This window comes from Salmo trutta, chromosome 39, assembly GCF_901001165.1.
Source record: "Salmo trutta chromosome 39, fSalTru1.1, whole genome shotgun sequence".
NCBI classification, from domain to species: Eukaryota; Metazoa; Chordata; class Actinopteri; order Salmoniformes; family Salmonidae; genus Salmo; species Salmo trutta.
In genome coordinates, this window is record NC_042995.1 from 21,418,906 (window position 1) to 21,436,817 (window position 17,912).

The 17,912-nt window shown below is 41.5% G+C and overlaps 1 protein-coding gene across 1 annotated transcript in view; it reads right to left on the bottom strand.

The window, feature by feature from the left end:
* The window catches only part of LOC115179681 (parathyroid hormone 2 receptor-like), a 53,747-nt gene extending 38,234 nt beyond the window's left edge, over positions 1 to 15,513 (bottom strand). Inside the window, exons 1-5 of the mRNA XM_029741356.1 lie at positions 15,173 to 15,513; positions 13,497 to 13,596; positions 2,272 to 2,382; positions 819 to 940; positions 501 to 598 (exon numbers count right to left, since the gene is read on the bottom strand). Coding sequence (XP_029597216.1) covers positions 501 to 598; positions 819 to 940; positions 2,272 to 2,382; positions 13,497 to 13,596; positions 15,173 to 15,262 — 521 coding nt within the window. The 5' untranslated portion in view covers positions 15,263 to 15,513. The remainder of the gene's footprint in view (positions 1 to 500; positions 599 to 818; positions 941 to 2,271; positions 2,383 to 13,496; positions 13,597 to 15,172) is intronic.
* Between the last annotated feature and the right edge of the window lie 2,399 nt (positions 15,514 to 17,912).

A 17,912-nucleotide genomic window follows, 5' to 3' on the forward strand; every position in this document is an offset into this window, starting at 1 on the left:
TGTAGGGAGGTCATACAGGCACGTGGAGGCCACACACACTACTGAGCCTCATTTTGACTTGTTTTAAGGACATTACATCAAAGTTGGATCAGCCTGTAGTGTGGTTTTCCACTTTAATTTTGAGTGTGACTCCAAATCCAGACCTCCATGGGTTGATAAATTGGATTTCCATTGATTATTTTTGTGTGATTTTGTTGTCAGCATATTCAACTATGTAAAGAAAAAAGTATTTAATAAGATTATTTCATTCATTCAGATCTAGGATGTGTTATTTTAGTGTTCCCTTTATTTTTTTGAGCAGTGTATATGGATGAGCAAAACCGAGCGGCATACATCTGCGTCCCAATAATGTCCTTTCTCCCAAAGTCTGCACTTGTTCACTTCCTTTCATAGACTGAAAGGAAATGACTGGTGTAAGAAAAACTATATTTGTGAGAAGGAGCGCACAACTGCACACTTCTGGAGAAAGGACCAGTTGTTGGGACACAAGGCTGTCTTACCTGAAGTAGCCTATGATGACAATGGCCCCTAGAAGAGAGATGAAGGACAGTGCATATCCAATGGTGTACATGACGTACAGCCGGTCAAAGAAGTCCCGCTAGGGAGAAATGGATATGTTAACAGCCTGCTACAATGTTTACGCTGGGAAAAAGTTAGGTTTCTAGCTTCTATGCTAGCTGCCTGTGCTCCTAACGCCCCAGTGTAGCTCCGCTGTTAGCATGAGTCAGAGCAACTCAAGTGTTGTCATGAGTCAAGTCTGCAACCACAACAATGTTAATTGGAATCTTAGGTGTGACTGAAGTGGTGATTGGGGTTACCTTTTCCTCCTCTTGACCAGGTAAAAGGAATTTTAAGCAGTCGGAATAATTGGACCATGTTCGGTTCAACCCCTCCACAGAAACCCAGGAACCGTTGACATCACACTTCCTGTATGCATGACCTGGACATACACAGACACAGGCACAGACACCACACACACACACACACACACACACACACACACGGTCTGGTCATTAACATTGTAACATACAGTTAACTGCCAAAACAAAGGAAACACCCTATTATGTCTTAATAGGGTGTTTTGCCCCCATGAGCCAGAACAGCTTCAATGCACCTTGGAATGGATTCTACAAGTGTCTGGAACTATATTGTAGGGATGCGACACCATTCTTCAATGAGATATTCTATAATTTGGTGTTTTGTGGATGGTGGTGGAAAACGCTGTCTCAGGCACTGGTCCAGAATCTCCTTTAAGTGTTAAATTGGGTTGAAGTCTGGTGACTGAGACGGCCATGGGATATGGTTTACATCGTTTTCATGCTCATCAAACCATTCAATACGTCAAATCCATTACATGTACATTGCTTGTCTCCATATAATGACCACATGATGCAAACACATGATTTTAACACAATGGTACTACAGTTAAAAAGGTATTCAATATATTCAATTGATACCATGGGGCAGATTTACTAAGGGTTTGCACCAGCTCAGAAATAAAACATTGAAGCTAGAATCCTTATTTGAAACAATAACAAGGTGGGTCACCCCGCCTCTGTTTTGGTGAAAAGCTTTTGGATATCAAAATTATAAATTTCCCTCAGAAAAGCCTCAATAAGTTGGAGCATGGACTCTACAAGGGGTCGAAAGCGTTCCACAAGGAAGCTGGTCCATGTTGACTCCAATGCTTCCCAAAGTTGTGTCAAGTTGGCTGGATGTCCTTTGAGTGGTGGACCATTCTTGATACACACGGGAAACTGTTGAGCTTGAAAAACCCAGCAGCATTGCAGTTCTTGACACAAACTGGCACCTACTACCATACCCCGTTCAAAGGCAATTACATTTTTTGTCGTGCCCATTCACCCTATCAATGGCACACATACACAATCCAGGTCTCAATTGTCCCAAGGCTTAAATCTTTATTTAATCTGTCTCCTCCCCTTCATCTACACCGATTGAAGTGGATTTAACAAGTTACATAAATAAGGGATCAAAGCTTTCACCTGGATTCACCTGGTAATGTCATGGAAAGAGCGGGTGTTCTTCATGTTCTGTATACTCAGTGTATACTCTTCAAGAGTCACTGGGTATATATATATCATTCATTTATAAGTCCAAAAATGGATAGAGCAACTAAATATTATAGTGTAAACAAAGATTTGTTTTGGGGTTTTATACCTTTCCAAAAAAAAAAAAGGTGCAAACTTTGCACCCAGTGCAAACACTTAATAAATATGGCCCCATGAGTATAGCCTATCTATACCCCAATACCTTGATGGTTGAAGTCATAGATGTAGCTGGGGCAGGGGACCTTGGTTAGCTCTCCTGGGGATCCCTGGGGCCAACAGATCAGACCATCCCAGCCAGGGGCACAAAGGTCATCTGGATACATAGTGGGAAAGGGGAGTTAGGTAATATTGGTGGAGGGGACCAATATTGATAATTAAATATGATATAGATTTGACTTGATACCGATATGAGCAATTCATATCGTGATATTGGTTTATTTGTGTTTAATATCGATATATGGAAGGCATATTATGATATTGGTTTATCCTTCCTGTTATTTTACACTATTATGTAAAAACCCATACTGTACATGACTGTTCCTGCATGCACAAACCCCTCTCACAGACCTTCTCACTGGCTCTCAACTTAGTGACTTAATTGCCTGTTGTGAATGGGCTTATTTAAACTGTAGGTTTAGGCTCCCAGAACATTCATATATGGACCAATGAGTAATCAGCAAGCACTTGTCTGGACTTCACAGAGCCGTGGAAGTGAACAGAAAAAAACAAGGTTTTTATAAAACCAATATATATATATTGATATCGAAAAAATTCAAGGGATATATTAGTATGGATTGTCCATATTAGTGCCCATCACTAGATAATATACTATGGTAATATGCCAAATATGTAACATTTACTGACATATTGCCATTATACGTCAAATCTTCACAATTACAAAACGCCAATATGTGTGATGTAGATATTTTAGGCTTTTACGTTCATAAGTGACATTATTTGGACATTGTGTTGGAGGCTATCGTCATCAGAGGAACGGAGGCTCCCAGGCCAAATACCATGGCCACTCCTTCGGATAAATCTGAACTTAAAAGAAATCATTGCTACTGAACTCAAGGCATTATCATTGAAAGGTTTCATTGACTTGTCGCTTTTGTGCCTGTCAATGGTAAGTGCTGGTGATCTTGCAGACACTTGACATTGATCCATTCAATTTAAGAAAGGGCAAATATCCAGCAGTGTGCACTCAGTCCACATCATCAATGAAACAAGCTGAAGAATCAATTTACTACATATCGGCTCCACGGACAAAAACTCTTTCTCCCACTATGTATATTTAAAACTCCGCTCCCTTGATTAAACACATTTCTAATATTAATCTATATTCCATGATGAGAGTGTGAGATGGAAAGACAAAGCTTATGAGTCACTCATTAGCGACAAGTGCAAAAACATTGCTCATAGTCATTACAGCTATATATACACACACACCATCTGTCCACCAGATGAGTAGGCAAGTGAGGGAGCACTAGGAGTAATAGGTTGTCGTCTTTTGTCAGCTAGCCCTCCTGATGGTTCAGTGAAACAAGTGACTAGGGTGGGATGTGTCACAAATGGCACCCTATTCCCTTTATAGTACACTACCTTTAGTGCCATTTGGGATGCAAGCTGAGACTGAGTAATAAAGACCTAAAGACGGAGAGAAAAAAACAAGAGTAAATAGATTTAAATAAATTAAATCTATTTTATGATTGCAATTAGGGTTGCACATTTTGGGGAATATTCAGAGGTGGAAACTTTCCGGGGGAATTAACGGGAATATATGGGAATTAATATCAATACCATTGCAATGTAGATGTATTTTGCATTGGATATATTTACCATCTCGTATGGAGACAGAAACAGAAACCTTTTACCTTATCATAAGTAGACATAATTGCAAATTATTAAATCCTTCCAATAGAAATAAAAACAATTTAGTTACGAATTGAACTTTAATTAAATGAGTTGACTCTTCACATGGGATGATTTCACTGAACAACAAAATAAAGAGAAAATTGAATGACCCCCAATGATCCATCGCATCTCCCAAAAACGTTTTCAAAATACATCTGTGAAATGATAGTTTACATCTTTGGTTGTCTTCCTCTCATGCTTCCATGTCTTCTCCCTGGACCTCAATGTCCACCTCATCTTCACTGTCACTTTCCAACCTTGTTGAGGATGGCTCGTCGTCAGGCTCAAAAAGCCTCAAACCCCACCAACACCAATTTTTCAACCCCTGTATTGGTCAGCTTGTTGCGTGCTTTGGTGTGTGTGTTCCCAAACAAGGACCAGTTGCGCTCTGAGGCGGCTGATGTTGGTGGGATTTGGAGGACGATGGAGGCAACAGGGGAAAGAGCCTCAGATCCACAAAGTCCCTTCTACCAGGTGGCTGATGAGATATGTTGGCACAACTGCCATATTGCATCTTCATCCCAAAGCCCTTGCTTGAAAGTGTACTTCACCAGACTGCCAAGAACCTTGCCCTCATCCAGGCCAAGGTTGCGAGACACAGTAGTGATGACACCATAGGCCTTGTTGATCTCTGCACCAGACAGGATGCTCTTGCCAGCATACTTGGGACTCAGGCAGAAATCTTCATGCTTTTTGATGCATTTCAGAACGGCAGCTTCCTCTGCTTGGAGCACGGTGAAGTGGGCAGGGCAGTACGGATTTCTCCTCTTACATCTGCAAGCAGAGTCTGAACATCAGACAGGATGGCGTTGTCTCCCTCAATCCGTGCAATGGCTACTGCTATAGGTTTCAGGAGTTTCAGGCTGCTTACCACTCTCTCGCAAAATACATCATCCAGGAGGCTGTCCATATCGGCAGACTGGGGCTGTCCATATCGGCAGACTGTGATATGGTCATTTCTTGGAGACTCCTTCCCCTCCAGGAGGGTGTTGCTGGGCAGCTCAATGTGGTGCTCTTATTCTTCTCACTTTGCTTGGTGAGGTAGCTGCTATAACTTGATGACCCTTTACATACCTAACCATTTCCTTGGCTCTCTTGTAGAGTGTATACATTGTTTTCAGTGCCATGATGTCCTTGAGGAGCAGATTCAATGCATGAGCAGCACAGCCAATGGGTGTGCTGTGAGGTTAGGACTCCACTTTAGACCAAGCAGCCTTCATGTTCGCAGCATTGTCTGTCACCAGTGCAAATACCTTCTGTGGTCCAAGGTCATTGATGACTGCCTTCAGCTCATCTGCAATGTAGAGATGGGTGTGTCTGTTGTCCCTGGTGTCTGTGCTCTTGTAGAATACTGGTTGAGGGGAGGAGATGATGTAGTTAATTATTCCTTGCCCACGAACATTCGACCACCCATCAGAGAAGTTTGCAATACAGTCTGCTTTCTCTATAATTTGCTTGACCTTCACTTGAACTCTGCATCCAGCAAATGAGTAGATAAAGCATGTCTGGTTGGAGGGCTGTATGCTGGGCGAAGAACATCCAGAAATATCTTCCAATACACATTGCCTGTGAGCATCAGAGGTGAACCACTTCCATACACAGCTCGAGCAAGACATTCATCAGAATTTCTCTGACTACGTTCCTCCATTGAGTCAAAAACAATTCTGATTCCAGGAGGACCATGATCTGTTGCTATCGATAAGGTGTCTAATTCATCATTTTCAACTTGAATATAAGTCGAGGGACTTTTGTCAGAGGTTGCTTGTTGTGAGCACTGAGGGAACTTTATGCACTTGCCCAGATATTCTGCATCTTTGTTGTATTCTTCACATGTGATTTGGCACAGTATTTGCAAATGTACACAGCTTTTCCTTCTACATTAGCTGCAGTGAAATGTCTCCACACATCAGATAGTGCCCGTGGCATTTTCCTGTAAAGATTAGGAAAAAATGAGTAAAAAAAACCCAAATACAATTCCATGTACAAATAGTTAAGCAGTTAGATTAAACAACTCCTGTGTAAGATAAATGTTTTCAAATGAAACATGTATGAAAACAGGTGAATTAACACTCAGTTAGTAGGCTCAAGAAAGCTAAAACCCACATGGCAGCAAAAACTAACTAGCAGAAATTGTTAACAAGTTAGAAATTATTTAAAACACACCTTGCTGTAGGCTACAATTTAATAGTTAACAAAAAAAATCATGCATGTCATATAAAATATATTCACCCCACCCAAAGTTGTAATCTAAACTTACCAGAAAGACAGTGTAGTAGTGTGGGCTCAATAGCATCTCATTAGTGTGCAAGATCTTGAGAATCAGCTGCACATGTGATGGAAGAATGCACTGTGATAATATCAGTCAGAAATATCAAATTCCCAGTTGATGCTTCAATACCAATTTGATGAGGTTTTAAAAATAGATTCTATTTGACTCAAAATTCCATGAAGGCATTCCTTAACTCCATAAGGCATTGTTGGCAGAATAAATGGATGCGGTTCAAAGCATGATTAATATAATTTACAAATACATTTATTTGTAGTTCCAAAAATATTGCTATCTGGTTGTAAATCACAGATGGCCTGGTACACTGTTTGTTGCCTCCACCCAGTCGGGATGCACTGTTTCAGTTTCAATGACCCAATATTTTGAACAAAAACAGATGACTAACTAAGACTGGGAATGTCAATACAATCAAACTAGCAAGGGCAATGATCACAAGTCAGTCATAATGTGGCTAATAGGCTAGCACACGTGTCAAACAAGGCCCGCAGACCGAATAGGACACGCAAGCAAGTATAAATGAGTCAACAGTTGAGACATCTACTTTATGAAATTATGCCATGATGCGCTCAAATCGGTGAATTCAACTTCAATATTTGATTTCCCTCTTGAAATGTCCATAGGCCTACTGTATTAAACCAAGTTATAATTAATGGATTGCATAAATTAGAAACAAAAAAAATGTTTTTACTCATGTACACCAACATGAGTTTTCAGTACATAAAATGTGTCGGGAAAATTGCCACTGTATATTTGTCCTGGTAAATGAGGAAATGCTGTATTTCAGATGTACAGAATGATTCTCAAATACTGTAGATACATCCGTCCTTAGTCTGCTCAATTAGCAGGCTTGAAGTGAACAGTGACCTTGTTAACACCCCGGGAGTGGTAACAGGATGGCTAATAATGGAACTGAGATCAGGTGTGTGAGTGATCTTAGCCCGTATTGATTGAACGAGAGATCACCGGGCAGTAATACGGTGGTCAATAATGGTTAGAATTGGGCCATTGCCTTTAAAAAGGGACAATCTCGGAATCAATACAACAAAGCTATATAATACAGTGGGGGGGGAAAGTATTTGATCCCCTGCTGATTTTGTACGTTTGTCCACTGATAAAGAAAGGATCAGTCTATAATTTTAATGGTAGGTTTATTTGAACAGTGAGAGACAGAATAACAACAAAAATATCCAGAAAAACACATGTCAAAAATGTTATAAATTGATTTGCATTTTAATGAGGGAAATAAGTATTTGACCCTCTCTCAATCAGAAAGATTTCTGGCTCCCAGGTGTCTTTTATACAGGTAACGAGCTGAGATTAGGAGCACACTCTTAAAGGGAGTGCTCCTAACCGCAGCTTGTTACCTGTAAATTAGACATCTGTCCACAGAAGCAATCAATCAATCAGATTCCAAACTCTCCACCATGGCCAAGACCAAAGAGCTCTCCAAGGATGTCAGGGACAAGATTGTAGACCTACACAAGGCTGGAATGGGCTACAAGACCATCGCCAAGCAGCTTGGTGAGAAGGTGACGACATTTGGTGCGATTATTCGCAAATGGAAGAAACACAAAAGAACTGTCAGTATCCCTCGGCCTGGGGCTCCATGCAAGATCTCACCTCGTGGGGTTGCAACGATCATGAGAACGGTGAGGAATCAGCCCAGAACAACACGGGAGGATCTTGTCAATGATCTCAAGGCAGCTGGGACCATAGTCACCAAGAAAACAATTGGTAACACTACGCCGTGAAGGACTGAAATCCTGCAGCGCCCGCAAGATCCCCCTGCTCAAGAATTCAAATACATGCCCGTCTGAAGTTTGCCAATGAACATCTGAATGATTCAGAGGACAACTGGTGAAAGTGTTGTGGTCAGATGAGACCAAAATGGAGCTCTTTGGCATCAACTCAACTCGCCGTGTTTGGAGGAGGAGGAATGCTGCCTATGACCCCAAAAACACCATCTCCACCGTCAAACATGGAGGTGGAAACATTATGCTTTGGGGGTGTTTTTCTGCTAAGGGGACAGGACAACTTCACCGCATCAAAGGGACGATGGATGGGGCCATGTACCGTCAATTCTTGGGTGAGAACCTCCTTCCCTCAGCCAGGGCATTGAAACTGGGTCGTGGATGGGTATTCCAGCATGACAATGACCCAAAACACACGGCCAAGGCAACAAAGGAGTGGCTCAAGAAGAAGCACATTAAGGTCCTGAAGTGGTCTAGCCAGTCTCCAGACCTTAATCCCATAGAAAATCTGTGGAGGGAGCTGAAGGTTCGAGTTGCCAAACGTCAGCCTCAAAACCTTAATGACTTGGAGAAGATCTGCAAAGAGGAGTGGGACAAAATCCCTCCTGAGATGTGTGCAAACCTGGTGGCCAACTACAAGAAACGTCTGACCTCTGTGATTGCCAACAAGGGTTTTGCCACCAAGTACTAAGTCATGTTTTACAGAGGGGTCAAATACTTATTTCCCTCATTAAAATGCAAATCATTTTATAACATTATTGACATGCGTTTTTCTGGATTTTTGTGTTGTTATTCTGTCTCTCACTGTTCAAATAAACCTACCATTAAAATTATAGACTGATCATTTCTTTGTAAGTGGGCAAACGTACAAAATCAGCAGGGGATCAAATACTTTTTTCCCCCCACTGTACATCCTACATTTAAAGACTCAAATGGATGACCCAATCCCAGATTGCCCCATCAATTAAAATTTAAAAGGGAACACAATCTTACAGGGGAACAGGATGATCTGTTATCATTTAGATATGGATTAAATTATCTGGAAAAACCAAATACAACAGACAAACACCACTGATTGAGGGGAAGTGGGGTTATATAATTTTTGTAATTTGTATTTATTTTACTCTTATGAAAGGCAGAATATCATTTAGCCAATAAGTGGTTTCACTGATGTCATTTCGGTAACATTTTAAGGGTCCATAATAAACAATTTATTCAGCATTTATAAAAATTGTATGTTCACCATTTATTAGTCATAAAAAGACTGTATTTTATTCATGTGCTGTTCTAATAGCCAATTTCTGTGTTCATGCAAGTGGCTGACTGTACTAATCCTCCCTATCAGTAGCTGCAATTTGGCAGTACGCCCAGACTGTGTTTTGAGAACAAACTAAATATATCTCCGTTTCAAGGTCTCAGCTAAGAGAGAAAGAAGCCTCGTGGGGTATTGGTCTGTAACTCGTTTGGAACCAGTATTGGTCGGTCACATGAATGATACAAAACGGTAATGATTCATTAATTATACTAAATCATGCAAATATAACTTGTCTGTTTATAGCCGTATATAAGACAACTGCTGGGTCTGCCCAGGGAGAGCTCCTGATTGATATGTGTATTATGGTGCATTGAGTTGGGTCTGCCCAGGGAGAGCTCCTGATTGATATGTGTATTATGGTGCATTGAGTTGGGTCTGCCCAGGGAGAGCTCCTGATTGATATGTGTATTATGGTGCATTGAGTTGGGTCTGCCCAGGGAGAGCTCCTGATTGATATGTGTATTATGGTGCATTGAGTTGGGTCTGCCCAGGGAGAGCTCCTGATTGATATGTGTATTATGGTGCATTGAGTTGGGTCTGCCCAGGGAGAGCTGCTGATTGATATGTGTATTATGGTGCATTGAGTTGGGTCTGCCCAGGGAGAGCTCCTGATTGATATGTGTATTATGGTGCATTGAGTTGGGTCTGCCCAGGGAGAGCTCCTGATTGATATGTGTATTATGGTGCATTGAGTTGGGTCTGCCCAGGGAGAGCTCCTGATTGATATGTGTATTATGGTGCATTGAGTTGGGTCTACCCAGGGAGAGATCCTGATTGATATGTGTATTATGGTGCATTGAGTTGGGTCTGCCCAGGGAGAGCTCCTGATTGATATGTGTATTATGGTGCATTGAGTTGGGTCTGCCCAGGGAGAGCTCCTGATTGATATGTGTATTATGGTGCATTGAGTTGGGTCTGCCCAGGGAGAGATCCTGATTGATATGTGTATTATGGTGCATTGAGTTGGGTCTGCCCAGGGAGAGCTCCTGATTGATATGTGTATTATGGTGCATTGAGTTGGGTCTACCCAGGGAGAGATCCTGATTGATATGTGTATTATGGTGCATTGGGTTGGGTCTGCCCAGGGAGAGCTCCTGATTGATATGTGTATTATGGTGCATTGAGTTGGGTCTGCCCAGGGAGAGCTCCTGATTGATATGTGTATTATGGTGCATTGAGTTGGGTCTGCCCAGGGAGAGCTCCTGATTGATATGTGTATTATGGTGCATTGAGTTGGGTCTGCCCAGGGAGAGATCCTGATTGATATGTGTATTATGGTGCATTGAGTTGGGTCTGCCCAGGGAGAGCTCCTGATTGATATGTGTATTATGGTGCATTGAGTTGGGTCTGCCCAGGTAGAGCTCCTGATTGATGTGTATTATGGTGCATTGAGTTGGTTGGAACCGCTCCAGCACGCTGACAATAAACAATGATTCATTTAAGATTGACTTTGATTGTCCCTGTGTAAGAATTTCCAAACAAAACCATTTACTAATGGTTTAGTAAAGTCCTTTTGCAGTTCCTAATCTAAAGTGAGCACTATTTATACTTTATAAATGTTGAGAGACCAGTGTAATTTCCCACAAATAGTTGCTTGCCATTGGTAAACATTCCAGCAGTACCTGTAAAAGAATAAGCACGCAACACAGGATGTTTAAGGAAATACACACATATACACATACATTATATATATATATATATATATATATATATATATATATATATACACACACATATATATATATACACACACATATATATTACACACATATATATATTACACACATACACACAAAAGTATGTGGACACCCCTTCAAATTAGTGGATTCGGCTATTTCAGCAACACCCATTGCTGACAGGTGTATAAAATCGAGCACAAAGCCATGCAATCGCCATAGACAAACATTTGAAGTAGAATGGCCTTACTATAGTATGCCACCTTTCCAACAAGTCAGTTCGTCAAATTTCTGCCCTGCTAGAGCTGCCTGGGTCAACTGTAAGTGCTGATATTGTGAAGTGGAAACGTCTAAGAGCAACAACGGCTCAGCAGCAAAGTGGTAGGCTACACAAGTTCACAGAACGGGACCGCCAAGTGCTGAAGCGCGTAGCACGTAAAAATCATCTGTCCTCGGTTGCAACACTCACTACCGAGATCCAAACTGCCTCTGGAAGCAATGTCAGCACAAGAACTGTTCGTGCAGCCGCACACAAGCCTAAGATCCCCATGCGCAATGCCAAGTGTCAGCTGGAGTGGTGTAAAGCTCACCGCCATTGGACTCTGAAGCGTTGAAACGCGTTCTCTGGAGTGATGAATCATGCTTCACCATCTGGCAGTCGGGCGGACGAAGCTGGCGGCTACCAGGAGAACACTACCTGCCCGAATGCATAGTGACAACTGTAAAGTTTGGTGAAGGAGGAATAATGGTCTGGGGCTGTTTTTCATGGTTCGGGCTAGGCCCTTTAGTTCCAGTGAAGGGAAATCTTAACGCCACAACATACAATGACATTTTAGACGATTCTATGCTTCCAACTTTGTGGCGAACAGTTTGTCGACGGCCTTTTCCTGTTCCAGCATGACAAGTGTGGTCCATACGGAAATGGTTTGTCGAGATCAGTGTGGAAGAACTTGACTGGCCTGCACAGAGCCCTGACCTCAACCCCATCGAACACCATTGGGATGAATTGGAACTCCGACTGCAAGCCAGGCCTAATCGCCCAACATCAGTGCCCGACATCACTAATGCTCTTGTGGCTGAATGGAAGCAAGTCCACATACTTTTGGTCATGTTGTGTACACACACACACACACACACACACACACACACACACACACACACACACACACACACACACACGTGTGAATAACTAGCTAACTAACATTTACAAATGTGGGAATAATGATTAATAAGTGGTGGGCAAACTGTTTGTAAATGCCGTATAAATGTTTTATAATGGACCCTTAAAATAAAGTGTTAGTCATTTCTCCATCTCTCCGAGTATATGGCAAACTGTATTTTCATTATGCCTCCCAGTGAAACCGTAAGACTTCCGTCATGACTAAATTTGGATGGGTATCAGAAGCCGGTCTGTTTTTTAAGTAGCCAGGATTTACTGTAGACAGTCACCAAACAATAAACACACTAATTATCCATTATGCTCCAATATCTGTTTACGTTCGGATATTTCTATTCTCCCACCTGGTTTTAACGACTGGTTGATTCGGGATCAAACACACAAAGCGGTTTGTTTTTATCCAGCTCTCACACTGCTACAGAATGTGGGCGGACACATGGAGGATAATAATATGGAGTGCAGCAGCCAGAAAGAGAAACAACCGCAGGGTTGGGGCTGGTAAATTGGCACAGATTGAAATGAATGGAATAAATCCTCATTTCAGCACCCACAGATTCCGTGGCTAGGGAGAGACACAGCATAATATCTGTGATCTTAAGTCATCTTTGTCTAATCAAACTGCAGTGGTAGTCCAAGTAAATAAAGGCTTTTCAAGAAGCTCTTCAAGAGTCCCTATATGACAAAAATAAGATACATTTTTCTAAATGTTTTTAGTGGTTGCCATCATCTCAGTTATTTTCCCCCTGCCCAAGACCACTTCTGTAAATTGTAGTTTTCATCCATGCTGTATTGAAAGTTGTCTCAAGTTACCGCAATTAAAAATCTAATAATTTGGGGGGGGTAATACATATTTTTTGCATGAAGCATTACTCAATTCAGTAAATCTCATGTTGAGCATTGACTGACAATGTGAGAAATGCAAGGAGTTCAGTGTGTCAGTGTTCGTGCAACAGCAGTCTCTTTTACCAACCCCAATCTCTGACTGAGTGAAGCCTGGGAGAACGTGGGCAGACGTGGAGCAGGCTAGTATTTGCCCGTCTCTCAAAACCCAACCCCTTTTCCAGACGAAAACACGGAAAGTTATGGGATTTGCTTTCTCCAGACAGGATGAAGCATGGTGGGCTGCTACGGTTACCATAAAGGTCTGTCTGGATCCACCCGGAAACACGCTGGCCAATGGGGCTCTGCTAAAGCTAGGTAGACCAATCATCAGCTTAGTGGGTACCGATTACAGAAGCAGAAAAGTTTGTAAATGACCTATGCTGCCCAAAGAGTAATATGATGTATGTAAGTCCGTGTTTGCCCACCTGCAGGGTTGTGTGTGGAGATGTTCTGATGACACTCAACTTTGACGTCATACAGCAGGTACATCTGCTCCTGTGCTGTGAGGCCGACCTCTGGATGAACCTACAGAGTAGATTGCGGCATTGATTCAAAAAAAGTTGCCCCTAGATGCTGATCTTTGGTCAGTTTAGCATTTCCCCCACTAATAGTTAAGGTTAGGATTGGGGAGGGTAAGCTGATTCTAGATCTGCACCTAGGGGAATATTCACCCCGGAGATAATTTTGATCTCAAACATGACAAGCAGAAACGGTAAAGTGGCTTTGATATAAACTAATGTCATAATTACAATTGCATATACTGTAGCATAACACACTTCATAAATAAAACATGTCATATACATTTGGCACACAGTAAGCAATCACCACACACAAGCTGATGCATTGTGCTCATATTTCCACCTCATTTAAATGCATTCAAGGAGAAAGTGGATGTTGAGTACTAGTCAACAATGAATATGCAAACATTGATGAGTACAGCACTGGGCATGTCAGAATAGCATACATAACAGAATACATTCCCACATGAAATAGCACCAATATAAGAAACATAATATGGAGGAGGGGGGGACAGGGATCCATCTTAGCTTTACCATTATTAACAGAAGAAGTATTTTAAAAGATAGACAGAGAGGAATGGGTATAGTAGAGGAATAGGGAATTGTAGATGCAAAGCAAAAGCAACCAAATTCATTATGCCAAGAACTTTGTCAACTAGACTTGCAATAGCCTGCCTAAACATAGGCCAATAAATGTTTTACTAGTTGAATGGTACATTTCTAACATCCCTTCTCATTTAACCTTGCCATCACCCAATACCTACACCCTAATATACACTGAGTGCACAAAACATTAGGAACATTTACTGTAATTCAGCAGACGCTCTTATCCGGAGCGATTTACAGGAGCAATTACGGTTAACACCTTCCTAATATTGATTTGCACCCCCCTTTGCCGCCAGAACAGCCTCAAATCGTCGTGGCAGGGACTCTACCATGTGTCAAAAGCGTTCCACATGGATGCTGGCCAATGTTGACTCCAATGCTTCCATCGTTTTGTCAACTTGGCTGGATATCCTTTTGGTGTTGGACCATTTTTGATACACACGGGAAACTGTTGAGCGTGAACAATCCAACAGCGTTGCAGTTCTTGACACACACAAACGGGCACCTACTACCATACCCCGTTCAAAGGAATTTACAAATGTTGTCTTGCTAATTCACCCTCTGAATGGCACACATACACAATCCATGTCTCATTTATTTAATGGCCCGTTAATTAACCTGTCTCCTCCCCTTCATCTACACTGTTTGACATCAATAAGAGATCATAGCTTTCACCTGGATTCACCTGGTCAGTCTGTCGTGGAAAGAGCAGGTGTTCCTAATGTTTTGTACACTCAGTGTATATAATTTTAACATTTAACATTTAAGTCATTTAGCAGACGCTCTTATCCAGAGCGATTTATAATCTAGCATCACGTTGCTGGCAGCCTATGTAAAATGGTCATGCACATTCCGTATGTGTGTGGATTATTATATACACAGTGTAGGCTCCTGTAACAAAACAGGGGTAAACCCTATGGAGGAATTATTCCACAAAAAAATACAAACAATATTACTCTATCGTCTAGCCTACTTACCTGTGCGTAAACGTGTAGGTGAATTACATTCCAGCATAAAAAAAACTTCGCAAAGTTACGCAGAAGTATTGTATTCATGCTGCAGATCATTGGTGGACAGCGTTGCACATAGAGGGTTCGATCAAGTCCAAAATCAGCTGTGTTTCTGAAGCACGCAGTAGTTCAGGTGTCGCGTCAAACTCGTTCGACTGGACGTGGTTCTCCTTCCTGTAGCCTAGTCTACTCTGTGTGCATTTCCACCCGACGCTCTTGAAGTCTGTTGAAAGAGGATGTCAGGAGAAAGGGCGCAGGAATAGTGTAGGCTTGGTCAGAGTTTTGATGTCCATCTGTCTGATATAAGGATGTACCATAAACTTGTTCAAAACGTTTACTGATCACTTGTGGACCTTAAAATAGATAGGCTATATGACTGGCCTTTCGGGCTACTTGTGTCCTGTAGTTTTTCTCTGAAACACACAATTTTAGTAGGCGAAATTTGCTTTACAGAGACAATTTGGGCATGTTGTCTCTTCTGTGGGCCATGAGCGTTAAATGCCATAAATGTTTTTTGTTTTTTTAAACACGAATAGTCATTACGGTCAAAAAGTCTCAAGAAAATTCCAACCAGAATTATCCATAGACTAGACGTGTAAAATCGAGTTTGCACCTGACAACCAGAGTTTGCACCTGACAACCAACTATTAGTCTCTACTGTAGCCTAGCTAACCTATAACTGCATTTCCCGTCTGTACGTGCGTAATGTCGCTATCTGTCCGTAGTCCTGAAATGTTGTCCGCAGCGGTCTGCACGATTCAGTGTGTGTGTTCAGTTCGCTCATGAGTGTCTTAAAAACGAATTTTCAAATTAAAAATGAATGCATTTTGAGAAATGTTGAGTGTCTTAACGAAATTACACAAATAAAAAATGTATGCATTTAGAGAAAAATATTGTTTGCAATATTGTTCATGTTGAATCTTGGTCAGACTCAGAGTTTGTGTGAACAGGTCACAGCGTTCAGAAATCTTAAAGCTACAGACTGTAACTGGCATTACATCAATTGTTTTCATTTGAAATGAATGATAAAGCCATTGATTCTTGACGAATATAACTTAGAAATGCCTCATGATCTTAGAGCAGCTGTTTTACCCCATCAGAACCCAAATTTTTATGTAATGACCTGACTAGATCATAAAGGAACGATTGTCCAGACAGAGGTTTGAGTTTACGAATGTACGGTTTATTAACCCAACTTCACACAGGCTACTGTTTGGCCGTAGCCCACGCCAAATAAATGAAGGATACCCTATAAAACAACCATCTCTTGTGAAGACCAGACGTAAGAGAGAGAACACTGGCTAAACCTGGTCTTAGCTTCCAATGTTCCATCCCACTGCCCAACCCCCCTCCACGCCACTCCGCCAACCACCAGGCTGCCCGGCATCCAGAACGTTCCAGGCATTCCCGTGATTGGCAGATAGCAGGTTGATTGACATGTCGGACCACACGAACACTCGGTACTGGTAAGTACAACACAACCAACTAATAGCCTAACACATAACACACAGCTGTCTGTGCAGGTCGCTGCAATAAGCTTGTTTTACTCCATTTAAAAAAAAATGTATTAAAACACTGTATACCTTCAAAACATGGTTTAATCTATCATTTTGATCTCATGGATGGTCAGTCCTTGCATTCCTATCTCTGTCACAGTCATTTCCATGCAGAATGACCCATGAGCACCCTAGACCTTAACCGGCACCCTAGACCCGCTACAATTTCATGATCGCTCCAGCAGATCCACGGACAACACAATCGTCATTGCTCTAAACACTGCCCTATTCCAGCTGGACAAGAGAAATACCTATGCAAGAATGCTGTTCATTGACCACAGCTCAGTCTTAAACGCCATAGTGCTCATCACTAAGCTCAGGGCTCTGGGTCTGAACCCCTCCCTGTGCAACTAGGTCCCGGACTTCCTAATGGGCCAATTTATTCTAGATACTCCTTGCTCTTTTGTTTGGGTTTCAACCCTGTGTTTTGTATACGTGTTTGTTTGGTCTTCGTTCCCATGCCTTTACATGGCACACTGTAATTTTGGTCAATAAAAACTCCTATTATGCATTACTGCACCTGTCTCCTGATCCCTTTATACCAATGTGACACACACCTGTTAATTGAAATGCATTCCAGGTGACTACCTTGTGAAGCTGGTTGAGAGAATGCCAAGAGTGTGCAAAGCTGTCATCAAGGCAAAGGTTGGCTACTTTGAAGAATCTAAAATATATTTTGATTTGTTTAACACTTTTTTGGTTAATACATGATTCCATATTTGTTATTTCATTGTTTCAGTGTCTTCACTATTATTCTACAATGTAGAAAATAGTCCAAATAAAGAAAAACCCTTGAATGAGTAGGTGTGTCCAAACTTTTGACTGGTACTGTATATAAATGTATATTCCAGTTTCTGACATTGTTATTTCTGATATTTCTATTTATTTTTCTGGAAGACGTGTGTATGGTTTCTTAATGACATTTTTATTGCTAGGTATTACTTCACGGTTGGAGCTAGAAACACAAGCATTTCGCTGCACCTGCGATATCTGCAAATCTGTGTATTCGACCAATAAAATTTGATTTGAGCACCAACGTGTGAAGTTTAGAAGAGCATATAACATTTGGTGTCAAATGAAAGCTAAGGTTCTATATTTGGGGGAAATGAAGGCATAGATACGTTTTTCAACCATTTCCCATCTTAAAAATG